Source organism: Ictalurus furcatus, chromosome 17 (genome assembly GCF_023375685.1).
Source record: "Ictalurus furcatus strain D&B chromosome 17, Billie_1.0, whole genome shotgun sequence".
Classification (NCBI taxonomy): Eukaryota; Metazoa; Chordata; class Actinopteri; order Siluriformes; family Ictaluridae; genus Ictalurus; species Ictalurus furcatus.
This window is the reverse complement of record NC_071271.1, coordinates 19,608,646-19,636,181: the sequence shown is the minus strand read 5'-3', so window position 1 is coordinate 19,636,181 and position 27,536 is coordinate 19,608,646. Positions and strand designations below refer to the sequence as shown.

Sequence of the window (27,536 nt, the reverse complement as noted above, 5' to 3'; positions counted from 1 at the left end):
CTCAGTTTGCCACCAAGCAGTTACAACAACTCCGAGAAAGACACCTTAAGGTAGGCTACGTGGTAAGCTAAGACCAGTATTAGATCATACATTATGAACAATATTTTTACGCGATTGTAAATTCTAAACGTTTGTTGTGATTTTGCTTCTTACTTGATGGCGTACAGTTAGTGGATGATCCCGATTAAAACCAAAACACAAGAGTGGACGATCATTACCAGTGTGACCACTGAACTAAACGACTTTATTTAAATAACACATTTATACATCATTTATCCTCTTCTTTCTGATTCGTCCTGAAATTTGCCACTGTACCCACAGCGACAATTTAGCACACCTAGCACCTAGAGCATGGGCTTTCGTTTCTCTGGATTTTTCTTGATTGTCATGGCAACAGTTTGTGCCCAGGTCAGATTACATCTGAATTAGTTGGAAAATCATACCACACTGCTCAGACATTTCACGACTGACAAACGCAGATTGAACATGTTTAGTCGGTGAAAACAAACGCTGATCCACGCCAACAGACGCCGACAGGTTAACACACTGATCCGACAAAACCCTGTCTGTTGGTGCAGTGTGAACTATATACTCATATACATAGTATTTCATTTCAGCAAAGTCTGTAGTTTTCAGAACACGTCAAAATTTCACTATGTGAAGGGTTCTCCAAGATTGCCACACATACAGTATATCCTCTTCAGTTCTTCAGTGATCTCAAACAGATCCTGATGAGGTTTAGGACATAGTAGGACTTACTGTGAAGCTAACTTCAGAGCAGCTGAATGCTGCAATGTTTCGGGGCAGCCATCTTGGATAACTTTTTTATTAGTGCAATTATTAATGATTGTTCTGCTCCTCAAGGAAATTTTAAAGGCCGAATTGTACGCGTAAACTGGAGGTGATGCGGATGATAATGTAGATTTGCTTTGAACTTAAATTTGTAAGTATGGATTTTACAAAAGTATTTAAAAATTTTGTTTGTCACATAACTATATACTGTATTTTGCAGAAGTGTATGAAGAGCTGCACATGTATTAATGGAAAAGATTTTGAGTGACATAGACTTTGAACTTACTAGTAACTATGAAGCAAAATTAGGCACCAAACATTTTCTTCTTCTTCTTTTTTTTTTGTCTGAATCATTCCTTTAATGAATTAAGTTAAAACCACTGCATGCACACACAAGCACTGCTGGGTAAATATAAAGCACAAGTATATGAAGTGTAACAGAATGTGTTTGTATTAAGCATGAAACAATGAGCAAATACAGTAATGTTCATCTGATTATAATATTTTCTGAAGATTAGGGGCAAATAGGCAATTGTTGCAATGCAGTAAGAGTGCAGAGATTTAAAATGATGTAAATTGTTGGACATAATCATATAATAATGAACAATAATTAGAATAGTAATTCACTGCATCAGCAGTGAGTAGTCTGTTAGTCTTGGATGAGCAGCATTTGATTTCATATTGAGTGCTCCGAGTCCCTTTACTGTGTTTTTCTAAAAGGTCTAAATGGCTTTAGCACCTTCAGCCATTGGTAAATGCGTGACAGACTGCATTTCAATTCGAGTTTTAAGACCATCAAGTGTTGCTCTACTGAACAGCCCAAGAGTTAAACAGCAGAAATTCAGTCATGGGCCTTTTGTTTTAATTCTAACAAAAACAGCCCTAAACCTATCATTTTACCATGACATTTTATTGCGCTGTTATTTCTAAACCATTATTGTAATATTTTGTAGTTAGCGTTATTTATATTTATATGGCTTTACTTTTACATTTGGATTTTCATGCTGCATGTCTTACTTACATTATACCTGTTTAACCACAGTGCTGTTGAATTCTCAAATCTGATTGGTCAGAAGGTGGTTTATATTAATCCACTCACATGTTTTTTAATGCACTTTTTAAATGTTTTTTTAATGTACATTAATTCTCTCATTCTAGTATGTCATTATTTCTATAGTAAAAGCTCATTCACAGGGACTTGTATGACAGACACTCCACATAATCTAAGACTAATAATGACTTTTAGTTAAGTCTTTAGAAAAGTGTTCTTCAGAATCATACATAAGTTTTAGTCAAGTGTTGCCATGTCTGTGTGCTTTAAATACAAAAAAAAAAAAAGGCATAACATTTGGTTAAGCCATTCCTTTGTTGATTTAGATGTATGCTTTGGGTCACTGTCATACTGAAAGGTGAAATTCCGTTTCAGCCTCAGCTTACTAGCAGACACCTGAATGTTTTACAGTAAAATCAGCTGGTATTTGAGCTATTCATGATTCCCTCTACTTTGATAAAAACCTGCAGTCCTGGCTGACGAAAGCAGCCCTAGAGCATGATGCTGCCACCACCATGCTTCACTGTGAGTATAGTGCTCTTTTGTTGATGTGCTTTTTTTCCCGCCAAACATATTTTTTTGGAATTATCGAATTTTTATACTTTTTGGTATTGGTCTCATCTGACTATAACACGTTTTGAATGTTTTTTGTGAGAAAAGCTACCCTACCACATAGCCCAGACGTGAATTATACGAGAGAATGTTGTCATTTGCAGAGAGTAATCCGTACTTGCCAGTTATTCTTGCAAGTCCTTTAATGATGCCGTAGGTCTTTTGGCAGCCTCCCTGGTAAGTTTTTGTCTTGTCCTTTTGTAACTATTGGAGGGACGTTCTGTTCTTCTTAACGTGACTGTGGTGCTCCATTTTTTCCACTTGTTGATGATAAACTTTACGATGTTACATGGTACATCTAATGATTTGGAAAAAATTTTGAACCCCTCTCCTGTTTAATTCCTTTTGACAGTGAGACCCTGTCCATGCTTTGTAAGCTCTTTGCGGACCATGGCTTCAGCTGTCAGGCGAAACCAAGAAGATGTGAAGAAAATCCTACAGAAACAGTTGGTGTTATAATATATAATACTGTAGGAATTATTGTGATGTTTCTTTTCTTTTCTTTTCTGGGAACATGTTTCCTTTTCTGAGTCAATACTTGGAGTTGATAATGTTGACACATTTCCCTTACCCTCATATGACCCTGAGATCGCTGTATGTTTGTGTTCTAAATCTCACACTAGTGGACTAAATAGTATGCTGAAATAATACATATGTAATGGAGTGCCAGCATCACTGACTAAAGTGTCACACTATATTGAACTTTTATGTTTTCTAGTTATTTCTATGAGCTATGATTAAGAAATAAGTAATATACAATAATAACATGTCTAATTAATATCACCAATGATAACTATAGCTTATAAAGAAGACATAGTATGCTAACCTTTATTATTGCTGTTGATCTGCTGGTGGATTGAGTGCTCAACAATCCAGTTGAGAAAATGGAAGTAGGCAACAGACACATTTGTCTTAATAAGCTATTATCAGTCAGCCCTTGCCCACTGCTCTTACCTCTGGTGAGACAAAAACGCCAGCATTCAGTTTGTATCTCCATTATCCTCTCACACACACAACAGAACTGTTCTTATTTACTGTCAGTGCATTTACTCTTATTGGTGAGGAATAGTGCCACATGGTCTTAGTGACAGATTTAGAAAGTGTCTGGAAAGGTTTCTGTTGCAAGGTATTATATAAGAGATTTTAACAGGCTACACTTTCAAAAAGCAGTGAGGACATGTCTCCCTAGCATAAATTACACCTAGCATTGAGGTAACACTTCATTATTTCCTGAAAGTATATTGATTTATACCATCTAAATATAGTGGTAGGAATGTTGTTGATTATTTATCCATAACAGCAAGGCAAGGGAAATCAGGTTTATATGAATGTACCCGTCCTAATGCATTACTGTCTCTATGGTAACAACTTACAAAGTGGTTTGTATTTTGGACACACCACCTAAACATACTTTTACAAAAATGTGTGTAGTTGATATGGTGAAGTTTTCTGTGAGAAGAGGCTTATTCTGTGTTTTTGAAAGGAGTCTCCAGTGTCAACAGCATGAACCTGCTTTGCACCAAAAGCATTAAGCCTTCAGTCATTTTCTGCCTAAGCTAAAGGTTGTTTAACAATGATAAACAAACAGATATCCAAACAATGTAGAACTGTACACTGGATACTTACAGCGTCTATCCTATGAGTTAACAGTTTATTAGGTACAACTGGCATCTGAACTCATTGTAGTTGTTTTTTTAAGTATAGGTGACTTTCTGTAGCCCTTCTTGTGGTATCTCCATCAATGGAAAGAGACCACAGCTGACCTCTATTTGGGTGGTGGATCGTTTTCAGCACAGCAGTGACATGGACATGGATGTAGTATACTGCTGCTGTGAAAACAGATGCTTAACTTAACAGCTTTGGGCTATTCATCAGTACCTTTGTGTAACTGCCACAACAGCCTTCTTTCATGACACAGGGTCTGTGTGATTGTTGCCAGGTCTGTGGTTTTCCCATGAAAATAAGCAAGTTGACCCACCATGACTATCACTGCAGAATGTATTATGTAGGATTGTAGCACAATGACACTGGCTGTATCTTCATGTTTAGTGCTTCAAATATCCATATCCGTATCTGTGTTCGTATGTAAACTTGAACAGTGCATGGACTAAAACGTCTGGGTTACGCATGTAACCCTGTTCCCTGAGAAGGGAACGAGACATTGTGTAGTGTTATGCTAAACGCAAGATCGAAGTTCCCTTTGAAAGGACTATAAATGAATTATGAACCATACAACTAATTCTGGAAAACACTGAAAAAAAAAAAAAACCTCAGATGTAAAAATGTCAGCACTGTCAGCATGGTCTGAATTATGGCTTTGACAGTTCCTCCACCTCAGCTACATCTCTCCAGGTTGTAATATTATTTATTTATTTATTTATTTTTTGTAATTCCGCTTGGGCAGTTATTATTTTTGTTTGTGCCTTCCCACAGTGGTGCCTAAAGAATTTAATTGGTCATATTTTCAAAAAAAAAAAACTATAAACAAAGCAGTAGCCTAATTTAAATCACCATAACCCTCACCAGGCAGTTAGTTGCATCTCAGTGCACACAACTAGTTTCAACCAGATGACATGTGCACCTTTATGGCAACCTCTCTTAAAAAAATAAAAAATAATAAAAAATAAAATTATAATAAAAAAGCCAAAATAGCAAAAAGTACATGCCTGCATTTGTTTAGCACACATTTGTATTTGGTTACATCCTTAGTATTGAGGTATTCAAAAAAACAAACAAACAAAAAAACAAAAACAAAAACAAAACCAATATAATAGTCCAAAATGGTATCATAAATTGTTACTTATTATTGTCATAATAAATAACATAAGAATTATTGGTTATTGGACTATTAGATGAAATACAGAGTAAGGATTTAGGGCTCATGTTGAGAAAGAGGTGTGCCACCTCAATTGGTCTTAATACATGATTCATTCATTTATATTTTATTAAAATACATGTAATTAATATATTATATATTACATATATTACAAACAACAACAAGGCAGGCTTAGTGGTTATCAAGTTCGCCTCACACCTCCAGGGTTGAGGGTTTGATTCCTGCCTCTGCCCTGTGTGCGTGGAGTTTGCACATGCCCCTCTGGGATTTGCTCCAGGTTCCCCGCGACCATGAAGGATAAGCAGTATAGAAAACGGATGGATGGATGGAACAACAGGGCATCAATTTAGTCTAAGGTTAAAAAGAGCAGAATTGAGTATTAACTGAAGGACAGATTTTTTTTCTCAGACCTGGCAACCCAAATCTCTGTACATGTACACACACACACTCCAATAATACACAACCTGCAGACTCGCCACCATTTTGCGTATAAGCTTACCAACAGCTAGGTTTAAAGGTGGAAAACAGACTCTTTTTCCAACAATGGACGGGTGAGTGTATAATGTTGTGCGAATATGAAAACTAAACTGTTTCCGCTCTTTCATTTTGGTAAAAAAAATAAAATAAAATAAATGAAATACGAGATAGTCTTAGCTTAGCTTAGCTTAGCTCAGCTCGCGCTGTTAGCTAGCACTGAATAGGCTTTGCTAGCATTTAGCCGCATTGTACTTTGAGGATTCAAGCTACAGCCATGTTTACTTTATAAGATACTTAAACAGTAAATGTATTTTATCATAATTTATTATACATTTTGCTTCATCAGTTAATTTAGACCAGATAGGTAACTCACATAATACTATTTTTAGAACTGGTATTGATTAGTTTCCTTCAGCTGAAGGGGTTCTTTGTTAGAAACATGCTTCACTCTGAAGATATTAAATGTGTTATAATATTCTCAAATATTACTAAAGGATATATTAAAATTAGTTTTAACCTAGATACCAGGGTATCTTATTATTCTGCGTGTGATAATACAGAAAAGAATGCTTAAAATCCCAGTTGGCTTCCTGTTCAGCCATATAACATTAGTGTTATTGCACTATACACTTACCGGCCACTTTAATAGGGACACCTGCACTGCTCATTCATGTGTACAGGTCAAGAGCAGGTGTTCCTAATAAAGTGTCTGGTGTGTGTGTGGTGAGTTGAAAGCTGTTTGGGATTTTGCCATAACCATGACTTTATCCTGGATCTTATTCGTAACCGAATTCGTAATTCATCTTTCAGCCCGAACCTTTAACTGGTCAGTGAGTTAATTTGCTAATCTGATAGGAAACGTAATCCGTTAATTCATCTTATCAGGTTTTTTAAACTAATCTTTATTACTTCATTATAGTACAACATTTAATTCTAGTCTCCTGTTTTACTGAAGGATGCTGTCGTAATGCATGGATGAACAAACAGAAAATCACGATAATATAATATATCCATAATAATCTTTTCCACCTTTTTCTTCATTTTCTCTTCAGCATCGCTAGTGATGTTGCAGTTGGTGTAAAGGTAAGCTATTGTCATTTTTTTTTTGTGGCTCATACTTTATTTAAGTGAATACGTAAACGTACATATTGTAAGGTTAATGGATTAGGATTTAATGATGGCGTTTAATACGTGCATCCTATTATAATGTTTCTTTAAAGTTGGCCTCGTGATTTTTTCCCTCCTCAGAGAAGTTCAGATGATTTGCTTTCTGGCAGTCTTTACAGCAGTCCAAACACTTCAGTTAAGGGTAAGTGTAAAAAAAAATTTATATAGAGTAACAATGGATTTAATACAGGGGTTTCCAGATGTTTTGGACAGATGAGCCCAGTTTGACATTATGAATTTTCTGCAACCCCACGCATTGGCCACCCTAATTTTTTTATTAAAAAAAAATATTTGAACATTTTATTGTGGCATCATACACATGTACGTGTATGATAAGTGACAAAACGGGTTGTGGGATGTGTTGTGTTGTTATAGGAAACCTATACGGCCCAACGCAAAGCAGAGAACACGGGTTTATGCCTGAGTTTGCTTGCAGGTGCAGGAGCTGTGGCAGCATGTGTGGCGTTGTTCTTGTACTCGCCGCATATCTTATGTACATTCAGAATATTTAAAAATGACATTCGCTAGATGGCATTTCCAGATGTGATGCATTTTTAATAAATACAGACATAAACATTGATACACCACTCTGTTAAAATGTCTGAAGGCCAGAAGTCTAGACGTTACGTACTGTAATGTGTGGATAGAGCCCATAATTTAACGAAGTCTTGCCTTTAATGCCGAATGATGACTAATCTGAATTTGTGGTGTAATTCACAGCTAATGGAAGTGACAGCAAAAAACTGCGAGTGGAGGACAGCATGGAAAACCCGCCCTCGAGAGTCATTCACATTCGTAAACTCCCGAACGAGGTTTCTGAGACAGAAGTCATTGCCTTGGGCCTACCCTTTGGGAAAGTCACCAATATCCTGATGCTGAAAGGCAAAAATCAGGTGTGAGGATAGAATTTCTTCTTCTTCTTCTTCTTCTTTTTATTTATTTAATTTTTTAAAGAATAGTTTTATTTATTTATTTACAAGGATTTTTTTTGGCAGTTGTTTATATTGTACATTATAATGAGGTGATTAAATAGCTTGGAATAATGTTATTTAGTGTTGTGTCATAGTTTGCTATTTATTTTAAAAGTCACTGTGTGTTTAACGTTATCTGTAACTCGGAAGTTATTAACGATGCTTTAATTCGGCGTTCCGATATTTTGAAATCATGACCTGCCTACTGAAAGTCCAAATGAGTCTGTCTGTACAGTTGATTCGACGTCTCAGTACTTTTGCTCAACATATTTACTATTAAATATTGATCCTCTCCACCAGGCATTTTTGGAGCTCGGGACAGAGGAAGCAGCGATCACCATGGTGAACTACTACACAGCAGTGACCCCTCAAGTGCGAAATGTTCCTGTGTGTATCCAGTACTCCAACCACAAAGAGCTCAAAACGGACAGTGCACTCAATCAGGTTCGTAAACCAGTCACTTTAATATGCTTCTTATCCACCAAACTGAGATCCAAACTTTCAATTGCAAAAGGAAATAAGGTTTGAATTCTGGGAATTTTAACACAACTGTATGCAGGACTTTTTTTTTTTTTGCTTGCACACTCCACTGGCAATGCACATTAGTAAAAAAAAAATCCACCCAAAATATTTTGTACTTCCTCCCAAGATAAAAAAAAAAAGTAATGTAAACACTGTGGGTTTTTTTTAAGCAATCAAACCAATTGACTTCTGTTTCAACTCATAACCTTCTCGCTTAGGCTATTACAAGCCAGCAGTGGTCAGACGCAAATATAATGACTCTGTGGAAAAAGAGCTTACTTGAAAGCTATGATGAATATAATGAGATGTGGTTGTTTTTCCTCTCTTTTCTGGGAAAAATCCCACAGAACGGAAGAACTGCTAATTAATTATTGCTCATTCTGACCATGTTCGTTCTCTTCATCTCATGATCTTTTTTTTTTTTTCTGAACTCCCACTCACATGAGGGTGAAAACACCTTGAAACCAGATGCATGCCACTTGTATTTAACTTAGTCAGGCTTGAAAATGGTTCTTCCATTTCCTTTCGCCCTGCTAGTACCCACCATTGATTGGTGTTTCCTTATTAAGCAAACGGTAATCTTGAGCTCTTAAGCTGGTAGTATAATTCAAATTAATTTCGAGAAGTCTTTTGAGTGGTTTCATCTTGTTCTTCTGAGACCTCCTCCTACCCGCAATCTATACAACCCTCGATTGCTTGCAGTTTGGTATGCATGTCCTCTGTTTGCACATTTTCTTGTGGGAAGCAACAGCAGAAAACATGTTCAAGGAGAACTCGAATATCCTAATTCCTTTTCTGTCTTTTGTAAAGTAATAGTACAACCAGCAATCCACTCTGTGGCATTTGTGCCTCGCCGCCGTCGCCATCCCTTTCAAACCCTGTATGACGCTTTGTTAAAGGTTAACACCACGACTACTATTGCAAAATGCATTGTAATAGTTAAAAGCAACGTCGTGCAATACACTTTAAAGAAGCGGTATTAAATATAGTTTCCTCTGGCAGCACTTCTCCTGCAGTCTGCAGCAAAACTGACCTGGCAACACTGCTATTTTCTGAAGTCTGCTCAGCTCACAGCTCTCTCAAAGCCACTCTGTGCCCCCTAACAGTACAGAGCCTTCTAGAAAGACTGTGCTCTTTTTAAGTATATTGAATGCTGCATGTACTGCAGAGGTTCTTTTTGTTTAGCTCTGGCATCGTTTAAAGAATACCACCAGCCTTAGGGCTGCTGTGGCTGCCAACGTCCACATTTTAAACCAAGAGTGTACACATACACATATAAACTGGTTAGTTTGATCAAAGGTTTATAAAACTACACATGCATGTGCTCTGTGGTGAACAGCAGCGAAGATACTTATTGAATTCTTGTAGCTCAGTGTTTGAAGACATTGGACTTCTGATTGGAGGGAAGTGAGTTCAAATCCCAGAACTGCCAAGTTGCCAGTGCCCTTGAGCAACTCTCAACTGCTTAGTTATATAATGAGATAAGTGTTAGGATTTCTGCCAAATGCTCTGAATGCAAATGTATAAATGTAGATCAGTTTTTTTTTGTGATTGTTGCGGCCAAAAATGCTTGAATTTTTTCTACATATTTATTAAAATGTGCAATGCGACTTGCAGAGTATTTTGCGCTTTTTTTTTTGGGTGGAAAACTACTTGAATTGGCAAAATTGTTTTGCGTGGCCTTTCACAGTGATGTTTGTTGGTAAATGAGACCTTTTAAGCTGTACTCGTTTGACGCACAAGAATCGAAGAGGGCTTTGACCGAACGCGACAACGTGACGACTTCACATGACGCGTCTTGGCCCAAATCTGCGGAAGTTCTGCGGTAATTTTGCACAATTGCAAGCTCCTCCGAATATTGCGGAGTTTGCTTGATTTTGCGTTCGTTTCTACGATCGCAAAATCCTGGAGGGACTGATACATTGGAGTTGCCCTGATAATTAACATGTTCTGTCAATTTTTAAACAAATTTTAACCTCTGTTCATGTTTTGCATGGGAAGATATTCACAGCTTTATCTGTTTGGCAGCACAGACATGGGAAGCTAAGATACATCAGAGAAAGATGTTTGTTGCTCTAGTCTGAAGTCAGACAGCAGGTTATTAAGATCCATATAGGACACAAAATAGGCAAAAAGGAAACCTATAGGACAGGATACAACACGCTTTATTTTTGTTGATCTTATAGCTGCAGACACCACGTTTTCCTACAGACATTTAAATCGTCTGGCTTGATAGCCATTGAGCTGGTTGGAATCGATCGTCAATCGTCCCTAGCCTGTGCTGGAGCCTGGACTCCTCCAGGAACAGAGCTGTCTATTCACCCCTGCTTTAAATAGTCCTATTATTGTGAGGCAAATTATATTTGATTTAGTCTGAGCACTGCTTAACAGAGTCCTGCTGAATTCAAGTTTTATTTAAAAAAAAAATATATTAACACACAAGTGCTTTGTTCATTCTTGAGACAACTATTCACAACTAGGAAGTCTAATAAATATGTTTAAATAAATATCAGATAACACAAGGCAATATATACAGTTCAAATAAATATATGTCTCATGTTACTGTAATAACAAATGTAAAGTAGTAAAATATCAGTGGGGGAAAGGAACTGGTTTAATTTAAAACAGATAACTGATGTCTTTTGGTGTGAATCAACGGTTACAAATGTTCCATAAGGAGTAGCGACAGTTCAGTTGAAGACATGAAAAATGCATGGGATGGATTTCTAGTATCCAGAGTAGACTGTCTGTTTACAGCATCTTATGTTTGTATTTTGCATGATTTACATTTAATTTTTAAAAACTGTGGTGTGCAGAAGGGACTGAAAGCTAAGCCTTTCATTTGATCATTTTACAGCCTGCCTCTTTGTTTCCTGTGTGTGTGTGTGTGTGTGTGTGTGTGTGTGTGTGTGTGTGTGTGTGTGTGAGAATAATGGTATGAGCTTGAATTTGATTTAGTTTCTGCATTGTTGTCTTTTTTTTTTTGTCCTGTCCATGTGGTCAGCGTGCCCAGGCCGTTCTGCAGGCAGTGTGCGCCGTACAGGAGGGAGGTTCTCCGAGCTCAGATTCGGCAGGAGAGAGCGTGTTAATACCGCCGCCAAGTCCGGTTTTGCGCATCATCATCGATAACATGTTCTACCCGGTAACACTGGACGTCCTGCAGCAGGTCAGAGCTTTTCCACACACCTCCAATTAGTTTTTTAAATAAATAAATAAATACTTTCAATATATCTACGGCAGGAAAAAAACACTGAGTAAACACTGAGGCTTTACTTGTGCATCTTTTCTCTTTTAGATCTTCTCCAAGTTTGGGACAGTGATGAAGATAATCACATTCACCAAAAATAATCAATTCCAAGCGCTGCTGCAATTCAGCGAGCCTGTAAATGCACAACAAGCCAAACTGGTGAGTGAGCTGACAAGACAAACACAATCCTTCTGTGAAATCCTCAAAATCCCATCACCTAAAGATAATGACCATTCATAGTTTAACAGCAAGAAGATTAAAACCTGCACTTGTTTAAAATCAAGTGGATGTTTTAAATGAGGCATAGGTACCTTGACAGGCCTGTGCTTACTTACAATAATGTATGATTTGTGACCCCCTCACTATAGCGATTTGGGGTCCACCTGAAAACAGCACTTTTTTTCCTGCCTTTTCAGCTAAAAGTGCAGGCAGATTAAACGACAGTATAATTCACTCAGCAGGAAAGCTGATTCACTGAAAGCTAAAGGATGCAGGATATGAAAGGCATATTTGTTTCGTGTAATGGTTACTTTTACTTCCTGCCAACATAGATAAACATTTTGTGAGACAAATGTACTTGAGGCAATATTAACCAAGTGGGCGGGACTGTGTGGTCTTTGGTTGATAAACAAATGGAGGAGCTGCTTATTAATGCATAGCTACCACACCGGACTTTTTTGTTACTGTTGCTTTGTGCACATCTGGAAAAGAATTGCTGTCTTATCCTCCAGCATATGCTGTGTTGGGGTAAAGTACCGTTTCCTTCTCAGAATTTCTCTGCCTGCCTGGATTTTTCTAGTCTGAACCTCTCTTATAGTAACAGTTGGTGAAAATCCAAACGTATGAATGAAAAGCTCGAAGTGACGGAATGAAACCTGAGGGGTAAATGATTCTATAAGTCAATACAATAAGTGCAAATGTGTTAATTGAAACATGTTTTACTTCATTATGGTGGCCTCACATGCCGTAGGGTTTTGTTTTATGGTTAAATGCATAATGATGATACAAAAAACAAAGAAATACTTGCTTGGATATTGGACGGTGATGGAAAACAAACATAAATGAGCTAGGCATTCAGTTCAGAGAAGGATCCAAAAGTGTAATCACGTTTACCTTCAACAATACAGGTATACACACACACACACACACACAAGATCTGCACAAAAGGAACAGATTGACTGAGGTGAGGCTGAGGTATTAAGTCTCTGTGATACAGACTTGCACATTTAATAAAGCTGTGCGCACACAGGGGTCAGTATAATTTTCAATATTGAGCAATGATTATATTATTAGAGTATAATGCTTTACTAAAGACATTACAGGAACATAATGAAAGTATTTTGCTCCTTCAGTGCACAGTTAACTAGCTCGCTTCAAGATAGAACATGCTTTAACACCTCTTTATCATTGTCTCTAGTCTTTGGATGGACAGAACATCTATAACTCGTGCTGCACGCTGCGCATCGACTTCTCCAAGCTGGTCAACTTAAACGTGAAGTACAACAACGATAAGAGTCGAGATTACACAAGACCCGAGCTGCCTGCAGCAGACGGTCAGCCTTCTGTAGATCCAGCGATGGCCGCTGCACTTGGCAAAGACTCCACATCCCTGCTTGGTAAGACTTGTACACTCATCCAGCGTAGAGCTGTGAACCTTGTTTATTGGACACGCACAACAACCTGTATAATCAGAATTGGCCATCCAGAAGAAGTTAATCATAACAATACAAATTTGTTTATGAAAGTACTTCATTCCGGTTGGTTTTTATTTAACTCTTAAATGATTTCCAAGGTTCTTGAATATACTTTTAGGCTGGAATTACTACAGCTGGTAAAATAGCATTAAATGAGTATAAAGTGGTAAATTACTTGGCTTGAAAGTCTGGAAATAGGCTAGATGTGTGTTGCATAATCCATTTACAGAAGCATATGTGAATTTAATTTATAGCGGTATTATTGTACAAACAATTTGCTGCATGCAGACTCTTTTTATATGAATGTTTTAAAGTATAGTGTAGCCTGTGTTGGGCCATCTGAAAAAGAGTTTCTGATTTTAGAACCGTTACTTTGTTATCCTCTGACATGAACCGGGCATTTTCAGTCCTAATTAGCCATTATTATATCTGAAATATAATAAATTAGTCCTTCATAAACACACTTGTTCCATGCAGTCATTGTTTGTGGCAAGATACTTATACAGGACAAACAAATGAGCCTTTTTTGTTTTGTTTTGTTTTGGGGAAAAAACAGCAAGTGGGGGAAAAAAAAGCCTAATTAAAACCTTTCTCTATGGAGATTCAGTTCTGTAGCCAGCTGAGGAGACAGTACAACAGAAGCTTTAAGTTGGTGTTTAGTCAATTAATCTTGGTTCACTGAAACCAGTACTGTAGGTGTCCAATACTTTCAGTAGGAGTGCAGTAAAGATCCTCTCACTGCAGCTCAAACTTTGATTCAGTCTTGTTTGTTTATTATTAATATTAGTGTTGCACTGATTCGTAACTATGTAGTATATTCCTACTGATATTGCTGATTACTCATATGACCTAATATTGATGTGAATGAAATAACACATGTGTACAGGTGCATCTCAAAAAATTAGAATATCGTGGAAAAGTTCGTTTTCCTGTAATTTAATTCAAAAAGTGGAACTTTCATATATTCTTGTTTAATTACATGTAAAGTGAAATATTTCAAGCCTTTTTTTGTTTTAATCTTAATGATTATGGCTTACAGCACATGGAAATCAAAAATACAGTATCTCAAAATATTAGAATAAAGAATAAACAGAAATGTTGCAGTGTCTCATTCCTAGTGTCAAGCCAGTCCTGAAACAGAGACAATGTCAATAGCATCTTACCTGGGCTAAGGAGAAAAAGAACTGGACTGTTGCTCAATGGTCCAAAGTCCTCTTTTCAGATGAAAGTAAATGTTGCATTTCATTTGGAAATCAAGGTCTCCGAGTCTGGAGGAAGAGTGGAGAGGATCAGAATCCAAGTTGCTTCAAGTCCAGTGTGAAGTTTCCACAGTCAGTGATGATTTGGGGTGCCATGTCATCTGCTGGTGTTGGTCCATTGTGTTTTCTCAAGTCGAGAGTCGATGCAGACGTCTACCAGGAGATTCACTTCATGCTTCAGACCCAACAATACAGACGAGCTGAAGGCCGCTATCAAAGCAACCTGGTCTTCCATAACACCTCAGCAGTGCCACAGGCTGATTGCCTCCGTGCCACGCCGCATTGATGCAGTAATTCGTACAAAAGGATTAAATCCCTGACCGAGTATCGAGTGAATAAATTAACATACTTTTCAGAGGGTCGACATTTCTGTATTATAAATCCTTTATTCTAATATTTTGAGATACTGGATTTTTGATTTGCATGTGCTGTAAGCTGTAATCATCAAGATTAAAACATAAAAGGCTTGAAATATTTCACTTTGTGCAATGAATCTAGAATAGATGAAAGTTCCACTTTTTGAATTAAATTATGGGGGAAAAAATTCTTTTTTCCCACTATCAATTTTTTTTTCAGATGCACCTGTAAGTGTTTATCACTGCGGAGGACAAACAGAGATAATGATAATACCTTTTTGTTTCCCTTTTCTTCCAAGGGCAGCCTCACTCGGATAAAAAAAAAAAAAAAGGGAAAAATTATGTTGCTAGTTTTTGTTAATTGATGCAGGTCATTGTCCCTGGTAACAGTTGCCATTGTTGTGACCACCACTGTTGTCACTTGTAGGTCCAGCTTTTTGAGCTTCACAAATGATGAGGCCAAAATGTTTCTAAATATCACACTATTTCTGTCTACATATGCAATAAACTGCAGTCAGCACTCAGAGGTCCTAGGCAATGGATTTATGTTTTAAAAAGGAATATGTCCATAATCGCTCATACGATATACAGGAACATCCCACATGCACAATGTTGTTATCTTGGACTTTTAAAAATCATCTACCTCCGCGTCTGTTTCATTCAGGACGAGGTTGCTTAGACACGCAGAAGTGTTTTTGCAGAATGATAAAGGCAAGAAAAGGACAGTGTTTTTTCTAAAGACTCTTATTTTTTGATATTTTAAATTATTTGCATGCTTGTCTCTCTAAGGAGACACCAAGCATCCTACTCTTGTTCCAGAGCATTTCCGTCCTCTCTGGGTACCTTTTCTCTGGTGTTTAACTTTTCTTAACATTTCTTCTGCGGTGTTTCTTTCTTTTGGAAGAACATTTCTCAGTGCTGTCAGAGTTGTCACTACTCAGAAGATACAGCAGGAAGGGTACATGTCTACTTGCAAATTTTTTCTGCTGCATCACCTTTTTTTGCCCCTCTGTGGTTTTAGTTATAGACATAAAAAAAAATACATCAATCTGCATTGAACATATCATTGGGGGAGTATACACATTGATGCACTGTGTGCCATTTATCTTGTGTTGTATCAAATAAGAACTGTGTGTTGAGTTTGTTTTTCTTAATTATAATGTGCATCAACCTTTTTAAAAAAATAAATAAATAAAAATAATATATATATATATATATATATATATACACATTGTATTATTGCTCACATAAAACAATGCAGCAACTGTCATGTGCCACACAGATCTGGCAGAACTTTTCATTGAAGATAATGGGATGCGGCACAGTAAATTTGTACGTGGACAGGTACAGTGAGGAAAAGTTTCTGCATTGTGGCCTGTATAGGAGGAATTTGCACAGAGATGCTTTCTCAGAGAGAGAGAGCGAGAGAGAGAGAGAGAGAGAGAAATGGAGGCGAATTGTAAGATGGAGAAACTGATTTACACAGCTAAAGCAGGAAGAGACAAGCCGAAGTGTTTGTCTCTATATGTTCCTCAATACCGATCCTTCTGTGTGGAAATGAGCCGACTGGCCTGTACACGTTGGATGCCTTTTGGTCAGAGGGGTTGCTGGGAATGAATGTTTGACTGATATTTAACTCTTTCATCCTATCTCTTTCTTTTCCTTTTTACCCTTTATTCCTCTATTTATTTGCTTCCGTTTCTCCTTTCTGCCTCTCTCCCTCCCTCTCTCTCTCTCTCTCTCTCTCTCTCTCTCTCTCTCTCTCTCTCTCTAGGGTCGATCAGTCCTCTAAGTGCGGCGGCCGCAGCAGCAGCAGCAGCTGGGCGGGTCGCTCTGTCAGGACACTCGGCGGCTGGTGCAGTGCTGCTAGCCAGCAATCTCAATGATGAGGTCAGTTTATCCCACCCAACACACCCATACCCATTCTCTCTCTCTCTTTCTCTCTCACTCACACACACACACACTCTCCCTGCTCTCTCTGTTCTCAGTCATGTGTTCAGTCAGGCCCCCAGCAGACTCTGGTTCTACACTTTCTCTGTGTTCAGTCATCTGCCAACTTTGTTTTTTTTTTTTTTTTTTTAAGTTCAGAGGATCTTCTACAATTTTTCAGCATCATGTTTATACAGAATTACATTTGTGGTATTATATTTAATTTTTTGGTCCAGCTTTTTAGAATTTCTCAATGATAGTTTTTTCTTTTTATAATAAAATGGGGTTAAAAGAAGAAAAGATCAAATGAGAAGGTCTTAAGAGCAGCTTATATATGCATTAAAATCATACAGTTTAACAGAAGTATATTAAATTAAAATAAAACAATATACACAAATAATATTCCAAGACATAAAAGAAATTAGTTTTATATTGGCATTGTGTAAACTGCATGCCCCTCATGTCCCTCAATGTACAAACGAGCAACACAATTTGTACCCAAGGCTTCATTAAATAGCAGAAAGGTGTGTTTTTAATATATACCGTTTCTAAACAAATCATCCTGGAACTATAATTATCTTCCAGATTACTTCTAATGTACAATTCCACCTCCAAACATTGTGTAACACCTCCTACCTGAGTCTGATGTTTATGCAGTGGCAACAATTTATATGCCACTGCATAAATATATGAGGAAGAAAGTCATTCCAGCTTCAGGGTAACTGCTGCTAGAGGAAGTCCACACTGATTAACACAGGATACCAAATGCTTGTGCGGTGCTATCACTCATCTTTAGGTACTGCTTCATCCTGGTTTGAATGACTAATTTGGTTGTGTTTTGGGAAATAGAACCATCTAGGTCGGTGGTTCTCAACCTGGGGGGCGCGGAGAGATCGGAAGGGGGTGTGAATTTTTTCAAGAAAAAACAGACAGGACATTATGTGGGTACTCTGTATTTTATTGCTTTTCAAATAGAATGTGCATAAATGGAAAACTCCACATTCTCTCTCTCCCTCTCTGTATTTTCTTTTTGCTGGGGAGAGGCGGAGTTTAGCCTGCCTTTTATCCAACTGTCAGTGCAGACCAGTGTTGCCAACTTGACGACATTTCAGACCCCTTTAGTGACTTTTCTTTGCAAAAAAAAAAAAAAAAGCACCTAGCCATTTTTTTGGACAAACCTTAGCGACTTTCTGTCTTATGTCGCCAGTACTGTCCTGTAAGCGCGAGGTCTTGCTTTCCCGCTGCACTCACACGTCTCTTTGCGTCTGCTCTGTTCAGTGAGGGGCTGAGAGCCGGAGATTTAACAATGTCACATGACAAAATCATTCTTTTGCGAATGTTTTTAGAATCTAAGACGAATGGAACGCAACATGTTTTACATGTATAATAGTACATGTTATTACAGCCTAGTTCTCTTGTTCAAAGTAGTTATAGTGTTCAGAAACATTTTGTATCATTCATGTTCCATACCTGTCCGTTATATACTTTTATAAAAGTATTTTTTTTAAAAATTATGAAAAGTAATTAAAAAAAGGAAAAAACCACAAGAGCAAAAAAAATGTATCTATCAAAAACAGATTATAGATTAGGTATGTGTATATATATATATATACATATATGTGTGTGTGTGTGTGTGTGTGTGTATGTGTATGTATATATATATATATATATATATATATATATCTATATATGTATGCATGTGTGTGTATTCATTAGAAAATATTGCAGGTTGGTACAAACAAAATGGTAACTGCAGAAGTGGACAGGATTGGTAAGAATTCCTGCAGGAATACTGCAGGATACTGAACAACTCGACAAGGCGGGTCGAGGGATGTGAGGTGAATTAGGCATGCGGTTTACAGAATCCTAAACTCTCTTGTAGGAGTGTTACTGATTACATTTTCACAGTATGGTAACCTAGTCTAGTCTATGTTATCATTATATGCATTTGATTAAGTTGATAATATTCTAGGAGTAGCAGCAGAGGTAGTATGATTTAGGAGGACTCGGGAGGAAAAGGTGGGAAGCAAAACTGGACAGGAAAAGGATGAAGAACCACAGGAGTAAGGAAGCACTGGAGGATCGGTGTGAAACAAAATAGACAGTGACAGACAAAAATGCTTTTTAATCAGTGTTTTGGAAACGTGAGCAGTGAGGTAACCCCCCGATCATACACTATGACTAAACCCTGAAACCATGACACCATAACAACCCTGATGCAACCCCGCATCATTATCCTTGTCCCTCCAGTACAAAAAAATATATATGTTTGCCAAATTATTATTTTTAAAGGTAAAACCAGCATATGACCACCTTATTTTTGATTGGTGTCACTTTGCATTTCAGCTATTTGTATACAACTTTTTTTTTTCTTGTTGTTGTGCCTGTTGAGTTGAACTTGATGTTGAAAGATAGTAGAACATCCTGCGTCCTCATAAGTGCATTTGTCTATAGTGTCACTGCTCACAAACCAAATGGTTTCTTAAACAGTTACTCAACTACAGCCAAATTGTATTGGATATAATATCGACCCCAGGGATGAATGATGACAAAACGCTGTGTAATTATGACAAGGGGGAAAAAGGTGCCGCAAATATCAACTGGGAAGCTATTCAACCTGCAAGCTGATATACCATCCTTAAAGAGCACAGCAAATACCTATATTTCCAGGTTTTTGAAAAACAGCCCTGTTGTTAAATTGTTCTGTTTAGAGATTGTATACAACTTTAAGGACTGAGCAGCCTCACATTAGTTGAGATTTGATTACAATGGATTTGCCATTGAGCAGAGTACAAGTACAAAGGCAAAGAAATGAAGTTAGTATCTAACCAGAAGTGCAAAATAGCAAGCAGCATTAAGTATGTAGGACAAAAAGACAATGAAGTAGGTTGGTAGTCAAGTGCAAAGTAAAAAAACTGTGTAAATGGAATATAAAGCATAAAAAAAGTGCCATGATGTGTGTATATGAGTTCAGAGACATGGACTACAGTAATTAAAGACATTGCAGGGCACTGAGCAAGGTGCAACATGACATGGATTGAACATGAATGAAATTCAAAGATACACACACGCACACACACACACAGCACAGAGATTCAATCAACATGATCACAAAGCATCTTTACAGAAATCCAGATGTATATTTGGATCCCTAATGAGCAAGCCAGTGGCAAGAAAAGGTTCCCAGAGATGACATAAAGAAGCAACCTTGAGAGGAACCAGACTCAAAAGGGAACCCATCGTCTTCTGCAAATATTTTGTACGAAACAACTGCTTCTAGCTGTTTAACATGGAAGGGACATGGTGAGAACACACTGTTATTAGTTAATAGATTTAGAGAACTGAAATGGTGGCATTTTAAGTTTTAAACAAAGGGACAATTGCGTAAAACACGTTGTGTAGCAGTGACTCGGTTACAACGAAATAAGTAACTTATAAAAAGAACTGTTCTTGTAAGAGTATAGAGAATACATGTTGCTCTTACTTAAGTAAGTATGCCTTACGTTCAGCTCTGTTCTTCTGCTACATCTTCTTTCTGTGGCTAAATCTCAGATGGTGTGCACAACAGCATTGTTATCCTTTAGGTAGAGAGCATACGTGGTGAACAGGAAATCACTCCATGTTGGCAGGGTTGAAATAAAAAACAGTTCTCCATGCATACTGTTTATGGTACTATCTTTGTCTTGATCCTTTTATTTTGCACTTTGCCCAGTAATACCATTTATATGCTTTAATAAGAGTAATATTGACATCATTGTTCATTTTTTGCTTAATAAACGTAAAAACATAAATAAATAAAGCAAAAACGCTCACTTTCAGGTTCTGTGTAACATCAAGCATTAAAGTACGTTAGTCTTAAGTTATCGCATCTCTTATCACCATCGCATAGAATGTTTGTGCATGTTGTGCAGCCCAAATGCTCGGTGGTTTTATTCGTACTGGCAATGTAGCTACTATTCAGGTTGTTGTAGTTGCTAGTAAAACGATTGTTTACTACTCTGACCACTGTTGAATGTAATTTAGCTCAAAGCTGAAGCTTCTAACAGAGACAGGATACAATTGAGCAGTTGAGGGTTAAGGGCCTTGTTCAAGGGCCCACAGGGTGCTGGTATTTGAACTCATTAACATCCAATCTAGTAGCGCCGTGCTTTAAACACTGAGCTACCTCTGCCCTAATGTTAAAGTAAAAATAAAACCTTGAGTCGTTTGAAGACTTGTTATGGTTACACAATGATGTTGATCCCAAGCTCCTGATGTCACTGGTTCTTGGTACCATACAACCAGCATTTTTGTGCTGGAACTAAACCGAACTGGCTCTTCTGAAGCTTGTCCAGATTAGGCATCAGCACTTTGTTGGTTGAAAAGGTTTGATACTTGCGGCACTTTTATGATTTGTGCATAATTTATTGTTGGTCCCATAAAGTGCAGTGAGCAGTTTGTACATTCTCTACCATCCTTAGTAAGTTGTTTTAATGTCATTTCAGTATATTTAAAATTAGCTGAATGTTTTGGGTGTAAACAAAGTTGTAGACATGTGAAGAGATTTTCTGCACATAAATATACTGAAAGCATTCCTTGATAAATTTCTCGCCAAAATGGAGGGTCTCTGCGGTCTCTCTGTGCATTCTGTACAAGTTTTGACCACTGTGCCTGTCTTGTCTCCTCTCTCTCTCTCTCTCTCTCTCTCTCTCTCTTTCTCTCTCTCTCTCTCTCTCTTTTGTCTCTCTCTCGTTTCTATTGCTCTATTGCTCTTTCTGCTGCTCTGTCTTGAAGTAATATCTAACTGTCTTTTCTCTCTAAGCTGTAACTCCTCTCTCCTTCTCCTGACGTTCCACTGCCTCTCTCTAAGTTATTCAGAGTTGGTATGAAATGTGGTAGCCCCACCCCACGCCTCATCTCTCTCTTTCACTTTCTCTGTCTCTCTTTCTCTCACTGTCTCTCTCTCATCTTGTCTCTCACCTTCTCTTTCTACTTCTCTATAAAATCTCCCTGTAATGTGTTTTCCCATCATGTGTGTGTGTTTTTTTTTTTTTTTTTTTTTTGTTCCAAACACTCTCGTGGGTCTGTGGTTTTTTAAACATGACGTGACGTTTCTATTTGATGCCCATAACTCTGCAAGGTGGTTTTCATGCCCATTTCCTGCATGGCCTTATCACTCTATTTAAAAAAAACAGAAGGCGGCTTGCATTGGTTTAGATTCAAAGCTACCTGTATTTCATACTCACCTAAGCTTCAGCTCCTCAATCTGCCCTATTCTCTGCATGCCTGCTCGCTTTCCCCATTCCTGGGTAAGGCTACATCAGTGCCTTAACCCATGTTTGGTCTTTGGAGACTACATTTGGCACAAGTACAGCGATGTTTGGGAGCAGAAAAAAAAAACAGAGGAAAGAATAGAGAATCCAGCCATTTTTGACCTGCATTTCCTGTGTACTGACATGTATATTATTTTTTTTGTCCTCCCCTTCAAATCCATTTTATTTATTTATTAATTTTTCTTTCACCCCTTCCCCATTTGTTCCTTTTCCCTACCCTTTTTCTCCTCTCCAACCTCTTTTCCTCTCCACCCCCTGTTTCTCCCCAAACCCTCTGACCCATTCCTGTTCATGCTTTGCGCCTGAACAAAACACACACACACAAAAACGAAACAAAACAAAACAAATGTTCCTCCTCGGACCAACCCCGCCCCAATTAACCTCCCCGACCCATGCTCCATGGTCACCTCACCATCGTGCGGGAAACCACCCTCCGTTATGGATGATCTGTTCATCTTCGCTCTACCTCGACTCTTCTCTCTTCCTGTCTTACGCTGCTTGCTCTTCTCTCCTTCTAAAGATGGTTACGCCCCAAAGTCTCTTTACCCTCTTCGGTATGTTATCGTTGGCAATCTACCTCCTTTTTTTAATTTATTATTTCATTTTATTTACTTCTTGATTCATTTTTATATTCTTACATCTTTAGTTTGTCTGTTTTTCTATTTAGTTAATATGAACATCTGTAATTCAGGACACACTTTTTTAATTTACCAGTTATGTTTTTGTTCACATTTTAATCAGGTCTATTTTGGCCTTTTGAAGTCTGTCTCTATCTTGCTCTCTGTCTCTTCTCATGTACAGCTTATTGTAATGCATGGTTGATGATTTTGCATGTAGGCTTTCGTTTTTTTTAACTTTTCCATATCACATAGCTCCTCTATATGGGAGGGTGTATCAGAATTTTGTTCTCTACTCTATAAACACACTATGCTATAGATTGTTTTTGTTTAAGATGCCATCTTCGTTTCCAGGCTCCAGCCTGTAAAGCACTAACTTGTCCTTCATGGTTCACTTCTCTCTTCCGCTCGTCATTTCCTCCTACCTCCATCTGGCTCCCGGCTAACTGAAGGTGTGTATGGGGATGTGCAACGTGTCAAGATCCTCTATAATAAGAAGGACAGCGCCCTCATCCAGATGACCGATGGAAATCAGGCTCAGCTTGGTATGACCGAATAGCTGCAGTGGGGTCAAGAAGGCTGAGTTGATTATCAACAAGATATTTAAATATATATAGCACAAAAGTACTTGTTTAAGCTTGACGTCTACCTGAATGAAGAATTTGCAAGACAATGTGCCTAAATCGATTTCAGATTTCATTCGTTTGCCCATTTAAATGACACATTTTTCTTTTCATTTTACTTTAGCCATGAGCCACCTGAATGGGCAGAAGATGTTTGGGAAGATCATCCGTGTGACCCTTTCCAAACACCAGACTGTGCAGCTTCCTCGAGAAGGCTTGGATGATCAGGGCCTCACTAAAGACTTCATCAATTCACCCCTTCATCGTTTCAAAAAGCCTGGCTCAAAGAATTTCCAGAACATCTTTCCTCCATCAGCCACTCTCCATCTTTCCAACATCCCGTGAGTAGTAGAGCAGAAGCAGTAGTAGTTCAGAGCTACTCGGCTAGTCTGTAACAGATGACCGAGTGTCTTGGAAGGGTCACTTTGGTTCTACCTCTTCTGGGTGGATAAAATGTCCATCATTGTCGAGCCAAACACGAACATTTGTATTTTTCCACAGTGAGAAGGTGAATGAAGAGGACCTGAGACTTCTTTTCTCCAACTCTGGAGGCACAGTGAAGGCCTTCAAGTTCTTTCAGTAAGAATTTTCAGTTTTGTTATAGGACGATGTGCCCTATTAAAGCTTACACATTTTAATGCATTTCTACTACATGATTTTTACTATATGTTATACGTATATTAATAATACATAAAATGCTTTTATATAGCTGAGAACCTAAAGTAACTCCCAGAAGTGTTAAGAATGAACTGGATACACTATATGGCCAAAAGTGTGAGGACACCTGACCATAACACTTATAGGTGGTTGTTGAACAGCCCATTCCAGATTTAGTCTCCCTATGCTGTTATAATAACCCCACTCTTCTGGGAATCTAGCGTTCCACTACACTTTGGAGCGTGACTGTGGTGATTTGCCCATTCAGCAGCAAGAGCATTAGTGAGATCAGGCACTGCACTCGCGAGAGGAGGTCTTGGACGCAGTCAGCATTCCAGTTCATCCCAAAGGTGTTCAGTCAGGTTGAGGCCAGGGTTTCTTTGCAGGGCCCTCGAGTTCTTCCACTCTAACCTTGGCAAACCATGTCTTCATGGACCTCGCTTTGTGCACAAAGTGAGGTATTGTCATGCTGGAACAGGTTTGGGCCTCTTAGTTTAACTGAAGGGAAATCTTAATGCTACAGCGTACAAAGACATCCTATAATTGTGCGCTTCCAACTTTGTGGCAACAGTTTGGGGAAGAACCACATATGGCTGTGTGGGTGTCCACACACTTGCTGCCATATAGTGTACCTGTCTGTTCACTCTGCATTTACAATAAATACTGCCATCATACTGTACATGACACCTTTCCCAGAACCTATGTTCTGTTCCACCCCTTGTTAACCATCAGAGGCAGTGACAATCACCTGGACACTCTATGACAACAATGTAATGAGGAATAGGACTCATCCTTGAGCTCTGTACCTTGATTGGACTCTTGTAAATGTATGCTAGATGTATGACTGTAAATGTGCAGAACAAGACTGATTTTAGAACTTATGCACTTTTCTGAACAGATTTATGTTGTTGATGTGACCGTCCACACCTTTGTTTTTCACACCAGAGATCGCAAGATGGCCCTTCTGCAGATGGCGACGGTGGAGGAGGCCATTCAAGCCCTGATCGACCTCCATAGCTATGATATGGGCCGTGGCCATCGCCTCAGAGTCTCCTTCTCCAAATCCACCATATGAAAAGGCACTCTAGCCTGCATCCTTTTTCTCATCCCCTGTACTCCCTATGGAGTGTTGAGCGATATTAGAGTTCATTTGGATCAGTCATTCCTGAAGACCATATTAGAAACACGCAGGCACCATTGCTGTCTCTTTCTCAGTATTTCTCTTCCTGATGTTACCCCATTGGTTGCTCCCACAACAAAATGTGCCTTACTTATACAAAGCAGCATAATCTCCCCTTCCCTCCCCATCTTCCTTTACAGGCGATATAGTGTAGGCACATTCCTTTGTTTGTGGTAAGGCGTTTTTGTTAGCCGTGATCTTGCCCCACTGCTCTGACCTGCTGTTCTGTAGGATTTTAAATGTGGAAATTTATCTTTTGCAAAACCACACTGAAGCAGTTTTTATCGGCTTGCTTTTTGACTCAGCCGAATACAGTTGAGTTATGAATCACCTGAATAGGAGTGACGTGATTTGATGAACAACCACCTGCTAGCACACATTATGTTTGTATATTTGTTGTTTGATCTGACACTTTTAATGCAGTTTAAAATTTAATGCTGGAGACCCTTTATACACACGTGACACTGTGGGCACACAGTGTAGTAGATAATTCATTACAACATTTCTTTTTTTAGGTAGAAGGAGATTTTTGTTAAACATTAACTGCTTGCACTCGGCAGTAGTGAGGTCAAGCTAACAGTTGCATACATTTGACCGAGGTCCATTCAGTGTCACCTTGAGCAATCATTAGCGAAAGCCAACAGTTGTTTGTTAGTTAGCTGATGATTGTAATCTGATGTGGACTGATCACTATGAACACGGCAATCAACTCTAACAATGCAAATTGTCCTTGAAACACACTCTAATTAAAGAGCACGGAGGGCATTCATTCCCTTGTTTCTGATCTCTGGTTGTTTTCTCAAGATAAAAATTGTTTTATTAAGATAATGAACTAAATGATTAGGTTTGTGGATGCGAGTGGGTTAAAGAGGACATCTACATTTTAAATAATGAGGAACAACGATGCGTTTGACTAATTTTACCTGACAAACACTTCGGTAATTAGCTTCTGTTAACTGTACAGCTTACCCCATTATCCTTAAGTATTTTCATGATGCGCAGAAGAGCTTAGGCAGTTTTGTTAAATTGTCCAAAAACGCATGAATTAAAATCCCTCAGCAGATCAGATCCCTCTGTGATCATTACTTACTCCCACACAGACCTATCACTTGCACTGGGCACCCACTGTTATAGTTTCGCTCTCTTGTTTAGAGATTGAAAACAAAGAATTAAATTAAAAATGTTCTAAATGTCCTGTAATTTCATTTTTGATGCATTGGTGTGAATTGTGCTCATCAAATAGACTTTGAAATCAGTTAAAAAAAACAAAAACATTTTCCTTGCTGTTGATTGAATCTGCGCATTGAACCTGCTGAGCTTTGTAAATGCCATTGTGAAGCATTCAAGCCCTCGTATGTACAATACCAGTTAAATGCCTTTCTTAAACTCCCCAAATAGTCTGAGCTCCTCACTGCTTCTCCGAAGTTCTAAATGGAAAGAAGATTGAAATGACTTGGAAATTTACACAAAAAAAAGTAGACTGTTCACACTTTTGACTGGTAGTGTAGATAACCATTAGGACCAAAGCTGCCATGCCTTTTGACTTATTTTTCTGCATGTTTTATCAAGCTGTTTCATTTAGCACTGATTTTCACATCAACAGGGGAAAAAAATCAGGATTTATACCAGACATTTGAAAAACATCTCCATTGATATTTGCTGTGTTTTGGAGGCTGTGGAGGTCATTCGTTGATGTACTCTGTGTTATGATTAAAGAATCTGTGGTGTTAGGTTCAGAATCATGGACAGGATGTGTATATTTTCTACATGGGTTGCATTTTTACATTTACAAATTCAGTGTGATTTGGAAGTGATGCGATTAAAAGTTCTTTTTTTCTACCAGGCTCATGCTGTACGCTCCCTGTGTGCCCGTGTGCTTTCTCCTTCTGTAGCATGCTCAATAAACTCCTGTCACTCTGTGTTCACCTCTCTGACTCTCTGCTGTCTCTCTTTCTCCTGCTCTGTCTCTTTCTTCTCACACAGGACAACATAGGCATGCTTCTTTTTTTATTTCTTCTACACCCCCCAATTTGATTTAAATTTGACCAGGCTAGTCCAGAAGTTTGTTCTGAAATTGTGACTGAATATGGAGAGGTCACTGGATGCCAATGGTAGGAGTTGGATTTACAGTAAATGTGTAGTTTGTGGATTTTAAGACAGTGTAACAAATGAAAAGTCTATTGATTTTATTGGTATCTTAGGAAAAACTTTGACTTAAAATATTGCAATACCTT

The 27,536-nt window shown here is 38.2% G+C and overlaps 1 protein-coding gene across 1 annotated transcript; it reads left to right on the top strand.

The window, feature by feature from the left end:
* The first annotated feature begins 5,756 nt into the window (after nt 1–5,756).
* On the top strand, nt 5,757–27,231 carry ptbp2b (polypyrimidine tract binding protein 2b). The gene is made up of 14 exons (XM_053646951.1): nt 5,757–5,842; nt 6,821–6,851; nt 7,017–7,077; nt 7,656–7,828; nt 8,207–8,350; nt 11,433–11,594; nt 11,724–11,834; nt 13,093–13,291; nt 16,759–16,874; nt 22,746–22,779; nt 23,295–23,387; nt 23,590–23,806; nt 23,967–24,044; nt 25,068–27,231. Exons 1-14 carry the CDS (start codon nt 5,835–5,837, stop codon nt 25,195–25,197), a joined length of 1,557 nt encoding a protein of 518 aa, XP_053502926.1. The 5' UTR covers nt 5,757–5,834; the 3' UTR covers nt 25,198–27,231.
* The last annotated feature ends 305 nt before the right edge of the window (nt 27,232–27,536 follow it).